Source organism: Penaeus japonicus, unplaced genomic scaffold (assembly GCF_977035675.1).
Source record: "Penaeus japonicus unplaced genomic scaffold, GWHDUDI00000001_assembly GWHDUDI00000011, whole genome shotgun sequence".
Classification (NCBI taxonomy): domain Eukaryota; kingdom Metazoa; phylum Arthropoda; class Malacostraca; order Decapoda; family Penaeidae; genus Penaeus; species Penaeus japonicus.
In genome coordinates, this window is record NW_028234413.1 from 22,285,999 (window position 1) to 22,293,498 (window position 7,500).

The following is a 7,500-nucleotide window of genomic DNA, read 5'->3' on the forward strand; positions in this document are numbered from 1 at the left end:
ATGAGGCACCCAGAGTCGTACCTGTGCAGCTTTATACCAATGTGTGCGTGTGCCCCGATCAGGCGCTCAATACTAAAGGGCGCAAGAAGAAGAAATGTAAACGGTGTGGGCGGAAGGTGGCCACCGTGAGGAACGCCACCTCCAGCGTTGCCACCAAGGTCCGCCCAGCCATTCCGCTCAGCATGTACCAGCCCGCCCCTGCCCCAGCCCCTGTCCACCACCCTTGGGGATATCAGGTCATGGAGGAACGTGTCTACGAGCAGTATGAGGTTAGGACCAGGCATTACTCGCGGTCGCCCGCCCGGACTCTGAGCGACGAGGACGAGTCTCCCCCGCCCACACCCGAAACGGTGCGCAGCGTAAAGAGTATCCGCAGTGTGAAGAGCGTGAAGAGCAGCGATAGCTCCTCCACCATCACCCGTGAGGCACCGGAGCCGTCTCGGCCTGCCCCCCCTCCCCCAGTCAGCTCTCGTTCCCTCCCGCCTCCGCCCGAGCCCCCTGCCCTTAATACGGTAATGCGCAGTGCCAAAGAAAATCACACTGAAAAAGAACCGGATGGGACCCGAAACTCCATTCTCATTGAGAATCCCTCCGCATACCAGCTTCTCTCTTCCCGTCGAGAAAAGGGAGCTCAGGTTAGCTCCGACACCGATGAGCTTAGTGACAACGCCGTGGACAGCTCAACCGACCCATGGGAGGGTAATTTTTCTGTGTCTGCCCAAAACGGGGCTCAAGGACAGCAAGTCAACGTTATCACGATTGGTGGTAATAACTCATTTCCCTCCCCTTCTTACTCTAGTGATAACCTCACCAGTCATAAGATCAGGATAAACACTGACGATACTAAGTCTTGTATGAACGGTGATATTTTACATGTACATGATAAGAAACTGCATAGTAAGCAATTCCCAGTCACCAACATAGAACAGTCTACCCACAGCAATGAAAGTAACTTAAGTGTATCAGCAAACAATAGGAAGGTGCCTTCAAAGATCTTATCTTCTAGCACTAAGAATGGTCCTAATAACAGAAATTCCAGCAATAAAGTTACATCGTCAAGTCACCATAAGGGGACTTCATCTCGTCATAAAGATATTTCATCCACTAACAAGAAGATGCAAAATAACACCTGCACATCACCAGGGAATAAAAAGGCACCATCATCAGCCACACAGAAAAATCTGGCTGCAGTGAACGGAGTTAGTGGAGGCTCACATGGAGAAGTGAAAAAACTCTGTGACTCCAGGGAGCTGCAGTTAGGAGGTAACTCTGTCCGAATTGCCGGGCAGCGAATGTTAGTCCTGACACCAGGAGCACCTCCCCCAGACACTTGGTCAGGGTTTTCTAGTGGCGAAGAAGATGAAGTTACTGCTGACGATGACACAAGCGACTACCCACAGTCTTCACCGACTACAACGAGGGGCTCTGACAGCGACACTCTCCCAGAAGAGGAGGAGGAAGAACTGCTACCTCTTGATTCTTCAGGGCTTCATTATGACCAACAACATTCCGATAAATCTGTCAGTTCAAGTCTGGATTCTTCCGACTATCGTTCTGACACCAGCAATTCGCAGACTGATCGCTGGATGTCCACGCGTGACACGATATATGAAGAGGAAGAGGAAGATCTCGAGGATGGACCAAAGGTCCAGAATCACATTGATGATGATGCAGAATCAACATTGCTTGAGGACGAAAGTGAGAAAGATGAGCCTAGTGTGAGTTCATCCTCTACTACCAGCTCACCAGTACGTCATGAGGGCTTCCATCCCACCCTGTCTGAGCTTCTTAAAGTCAAATCAATTTTGAAAAAGCCTTCTTCAGTTGATACCAGTTCAGAGACAGATTCGGATTTCTATCTACCGACGTTCACGGAGTTTAAGCAAAACCAGCGAAAGAAAAAGCAAGTCCAGTTCAGATCCTCTCATGATGTTACAGTGATAGAGGATGCAGGAGAATCGAAGGGCCGCAAGGTGTCGTCCGTCCGAAGTCCCAAGAAAGACAGGGGAAAGGCAAAGGAGAGACAAAAGAACACTTATAACTTACTAGCAGATTTACAGGACGTTTATTCTAGAGGCAATAATCCGGTAATATATAGAACTCATTCAAAGAACGAATTCAGTGATATAAGATTGAACGATATTCCAGTAACAAATGGTGAATGTGACAGTGAGTATAGAACTCCTGACTCATTCGGTGAAGTTCTTACGAGTCAAGAGGGGCTTCTTCAAGACTCAGGCCAGGGAAAGGAGCAACGGCGAGAGGACAATAACAACGATAGTGCTCTCGCCCGGGAAGGAGGAGGATGGAAGGCTGACCAAGAGTTCGGGGAAATGAAAGGTGAGTGAATGCCCACGGAAAATACCGCTAGTCCGTCTCGTTTCAGGATACGTTTTTGCATTTTTCACATTCTATTATCAAGAGTTTGTTATCATAATAATGGTACTTTTTCCCTTTAAACCCTATTTGCTTCTACTAATTTGGGATATACATGCAATGAGATTATTTCGGCAACCATGTTTTACTAAATTGGACATAAGAAGATATTGGTTATGTTGAAAAATGAATGCCATTTATTTGGTATGGCAAATAGTTAGGATAAACAATCTATTTCTGAGTCTGTTATTATTTAACATCATATCGAAGCATGCTATAAAACTTATTGTGGTATTCGCAATAGTTCATCAATATTTGGGATTTAACATTTTCCCACAATACATTTTTCTCAAGAAAAATTTCATTTCTAACACATTCATATCAAACATTTATAATCATGATTATCAGTATCATGAAGCATTATCATCATCATCAATATTGTTGCTCTTAGTGTTCTTTTTTATGTAATTTTTAGGTATAAATCTAAACATATAGAATTCCTGTATCTATTTTCCTACTGCAGTGAGGTTTATACAGACGCAGCACATACAAACCCACACAAAAGCATAATACCGCACACACGCATATGCATATGTACACATGCATGCGGTAACACATATACGTACATGCATACCACCACCCACATACACACTCTCACTCTTACTCTCAGTCTCAGTCTCAGTCTCAGTCTCAGTCTAACACACACACACACACACACACACACACACACACACACACACACACACACACACACACACACACACACACACACACACACACACACACACACACACACACACACACACACACTCACGCACTCGGTCTAAACGTATATTTGCATAGGAGTAATAAGAACGTAGATACGTGCTCAAATCCTATAATGAAGGCTAATGGCATCATTGTTGTTTATAATAAGTAGACAGGTCCGGGTAAGAAATTGGCAATAACGCGAGCCCTTCGTTCCCGCAGTGAACGACCAAGGAGGCTCTAGTCTCCCTCGTAGTCTGAACGACAGTCAGACCTCGGGCGTGAGCACTGCCGAAAGCACTCAGCGCCTCCGTCTGTCGTCATACACAAAGCCACCCACTCAAGCCATCACTGGTTCTACATCACCGGCTACCACACCCACACGACAAGCTCCTCCCCCTCCTAGAAATCGCACGCTCAGCCCTCCACGCCCCAGCGTCCCTCCTCCTCCTCCTCCCACTTCTCTCTCTTCTCCAGTATCTCTAACTCATCAGAATGTTATCCCATCCCAAAGGCCTTTGCCTTCCCCTCCTGTTTTAGTGCCTCCTTCTTGTCCACCGCCTCCTCCACCTCCGCCCCAGTCGCCACCACCGTCTCCTCCTCCCCCTCCTCTCCCCACATCACCTCCCCCAGCTTTAGATGACGCCACCCCGCTGTCCATTCTATCCAGAAACTCTGACGATCCTTCCAAAAATCCAACCTTTACCAGCTTCCGGACTGATTCAAACCAACAGAGTCCTTATAAATCTGTTAACTCTTATATCTCTACCTCTTCATCTCTCCCTGTATCTTCTTCAGAAATCTCACGGGGCAGTGAGGGTCTTCGGGAAGTGCTATCCCCCATGGGATATGTCCCAGTATTTGGGGGTGACGATGAAGCTCGCACAGCCACCATTCGTGGACGTGGAGCTGCCCACGCCCGCCCCACTATTCTCGAAGCCTTTGCTCCGACTCCTCCCAGTACTACTCTCCCTCCTTCCTCGAGTCCTCCTGTCGCTCCGCGGAGACGCAATAGGAATCGTTCACTCAGCCCGGACGTGCCAGGAGATTCGACTAGGAGTGGTCAAAGTATTCTTGGTGGCCGAGGACGAAGGTCTTCCTTCCTCAACAATCTCCTTGGAGAAGAGAATCCCTATGAACAGATAACTGATCACATCTATGAGGAGCTGTTGTTACGCAATCAATCTCCAAACTATGTTTCCTCTCTCGCGTGTCATGGCAGCTCTAGCAATAGTAGCTCACCTCACAAATCCCCCTCTCCTGGAAAGTCAATGTTTGAGGGAGCTTCCAAGTACGAAATATTAGAATACCTTCAGGATGCTCGTCGTAGGGTTGCCATTTCTGCTGACGATGATGAAGAAGTGAGATTACAGGTAAGGCCTTTTCCTTATGTTCAAATATGGCTGCTTGCTTTTATTCAATTTCGCCATTACTATTTGTATTCTTTTATAGTGATTATTTCGTTTTATGTTGTATAGTTTATTTTTTTACTTTTGCATCTAGATTACTGTATTTATTAGTAAAAAGAGATTCATATTAGTTTGGATGCATGTTTTACCTGCATAACTTTCTGTTTTTCCTATTTGCACTGTTACTCAGATTGTTTTGCTTTTGCTTATGGATCAACGAACATACATTGCCTATAGGTCCATTGGGTCTGATCATCTAAGATATAGGTATATTATCAGCATACAAGATCCTATTCAAAACCGCCTTGTAAGCAATGTATATCCGAGAGAACGAAGACAGTTTTGTTGGTAGTTAGAATGCCTGCCTTCTCCCAGGGCGACGTGGGTACTCCTCTCCAGGCTGAGGTGGACCTGGAAGATGAGGAGGAGGATCAGCTGGGTGTTGAACCCCCCGAGGATAACTTCACTGTGCTTACGTCGAGGAACAGAGGCCACAGGTCTTCTAATATGAGCTCAAACTCAGACTCCTCTGAAAATAGCGGCCTCTTGAGGTCAGATAAGGTAAGAGAAGAGTGGGCATATAGTGGTAGATGTACTAGAGGGATGAAGAGTCAGTAAATTCTCGAAAGGAAATATTGGTACTCATGGACTGCGAATGTTATTCCAATTTTCATTTTACTTTAGGTAAGTTCCTTGAAGAATTATAGTATGTCATCCTTCCTGAATGGAGTCATCAAGTCCATTTTCTTATTTATTAAATATGTAGGAGGTAGGAAAGGCTCGATGACTCTCTGGATGTTTAAATAGTGTAGAATGTTTTACTGTATGTCTTTTCTTTTGTTATTTGTTTTTATATTAGATGGTGACTGTTTTGCACCTTCCTCGAAATGTATTTGGTTATCAACTGGTATGATGATACATAATGAAATAAGTACTGCAATAAACTATGTTGTCAAGTATGTTTGATTTGTGTGGATGGTGACTTAATTTCCGTTGTGTGCAGTTTGGATCTTATGCTTATAAACGTCCATTTTTTCCAAAAATCTTTTTTTTTCTACTCAGGAGAGGCTCGCAGCTGGCGAAGTGGAGAGGACAGACTCTGGCGTGGGCTCGGAGACCAGCAAACCCTCACTGGCCATCAGACGCGGCTATCGAGGGCACGGAGGGATAGCCAGCGCGAAAGAGGGAGACGTTCCTTTGTGCAACGATTGTGACGCTCCCGTTGACACTCGGGTCACAAATAGGTAGGTCGCGATTCAAAGAACAGTGTATAGTATTCGCCGTTTCTCTCTGTTGACATTGACTGGGTAGAAGTATATTTTAGTTTCAGGCAAGTCTTTACAAGAAATATAGTCACTACGCTTATGATTAATAAGGATGAGCGAGTTTTATTTCCATCAATTCCAGTACCGCTACCATTAGGTTTATTGTAGTAAGTTAGCTTCGTAAGTACATTAATCTGTGCATTTACGATTCCTTAATTGATTCTACAGATTATCAAAATCTCAAACTTATCACATGTTTCTGTTCCTGAGATAGTATACAGAGAGGACGAATATGTGAATCCTCTTGAACAACGAATACTGTTTTGCTTTTTAGCGGCGTGGTGTACGCGCCACTGGTTTGCCGCAGATGCTCTCGTCGCCGTCAGGAAAGGAAAGAAATACTCACGGAAATCATGGAGACAGAGATTAAGTATGGAAGAGATCTTAGGGTAATGGTGGATGAGTTTTACAGGTAAGTGGGACTTTAAGTATTCATAGTAAAGAACAGCGAAAATAACTATGTATATAACCTATGCATATGCATATTACTATATTTCTTTTATTTCATCGATTCTTTAGAAGATAAATATGTTTTCAGAAACGCCCATACGTATAATCAGTATTAATCATCATTCTCTTCATTCCGTAGACCAATCCTAGTAGCAGGGCTGCTGACCCAAGATCAACTAGCAAGTATCTTTCTCAATGTGGAAGAACTGTTAGAACACAACCGAACTTTTTCTTTGCAACTGCGAGATGCTCTGGAAATTGCTCTCGATCAGGGGGACGAAGATCTCCTCACTGTCAACGTTGCAAAACTGTTCTTGCAAGCCGCCCCCATGCTTCATGCATTTGAGAATTACTGTGTGAGACAGGTTAGTTGCTATGAGCTACTTTACCGTGTTTTCTTCTGCTGTTTATCTCTTTGCGGTCTTCAGCCATGCCACATGCCTCAGAGCAATAATATACAAGCGTAGACTGACACAACAGACTGTTACGTACATGAATGCTTAATTTAGTTATTCGACTTTGCTCTGCGCGACTTTCAGGGCTCTGCGTCTCTGCTACTGCAGACCTTAGAGAAGGAGAAAGAACTGTTGAGGATATTTCTAAAGGTGTCCCAAATGGAGAACACATTGCTGCGGCGTATGAATCTTCACTCCTTCCTCATGGTGAATACGAGTGTCATTAATTACATAATTTAGCTTAAACATACTAATGGCATGTTCATGTGTATCTACTTTTGAACATTGTTTTCTAATATGCAATATTTTCTAATATGTCACTGCAACATGTAATAAAATGTTTCTTATTCAAAACAATGTAAAAAAACTGACAATATATGACGTTTCAGGTCCCAGTGCAGCGTGTCACGAAGTATCCGCTGCTTCTGGCACGACTATACAAGACCACACCTCCTACACACCCTTCAAGAGAAGACTGTCGTCGTGCCAAGGAAAAAATCGAACTTCATTTGCAACACATGAATAATGTATGATTACTGAAGTATCAAGATTACACTCAGCGAATGAATTTATTTTCAACTGAATAACTGAACACATATTTAGATATTTTCATCTACTTTTCTGATTATATTGTCTATACCGATTGTGATTTCACCCTTTAGGAAACAAAGGACATCAGCCCAACCAAGCTTTGGCGTCGGATCTCTATGAGCGTAGGGAGTGGAACCCCCCTGAAGC

The 7,500-nt window shown here is 44.3% G+C and overlaps 1 protein-coding gene across 4 annotated transcripts in view; it reads left to right on the forward strand.

The window, feature by feature from the left end:
• RhoGEF64C (Rho guanine nucleotide exchange factor at 64C) overlaps positions 1 to 7,500 on the forward strand; it is a 133,458-nt gene that overhangs the window by 119,951 nt on the left and 6,007 nt on the right. For 3 of the 4 annotated variants that reach the window (XM_086541727.1, XM_086541729.1, XM_086541728.1), the window contains 9 exons: positions 1 to 2,340; positions 3,346 to 4,496; positions 4,908 to 5,093; positions 5,595 to 5,776; positions 6,132 to 6,269; positions 6,447 to 6,672; positions 6,847 to 6,969; positions 7,152 to 7,289; positions 7,425 to 7,500. The exon at positions 1 to 2,340 is cut by the window's left edge and continues 499 nt beyond it; the exon at positions 7,425 to 7,500 is cut by the window's right edge and continues 47 nt beyond it. In XM_086541727.1, coding sequence (XP_086397853.1) covers positions 1 to 2,340; positions 3,346 to 4,496; positions 4,908 to 5,093; positions 5,595 to 5,776; positions 6,132 to 6,269; positions 6,447 to 6,672; positions 6,847 to 6,969; positions 7,152 to 7,289; positions 7,425 to 7,500 — 4,560 coding nt within the window. The remainder of the gene's footprint in view (positions 2,341 to 3,345; positions 4,497 to 4,907; positions 5,094 to 5,594; positions 5,777 to 6,131; positions 6,270 to 6,446; positions 6,673 to 6,846; positions 6,970 to 7,151; positions 7,290 to 7,424) is intronic. The other variant, XM_086541730.1, reaches the window with a different exon arrangement.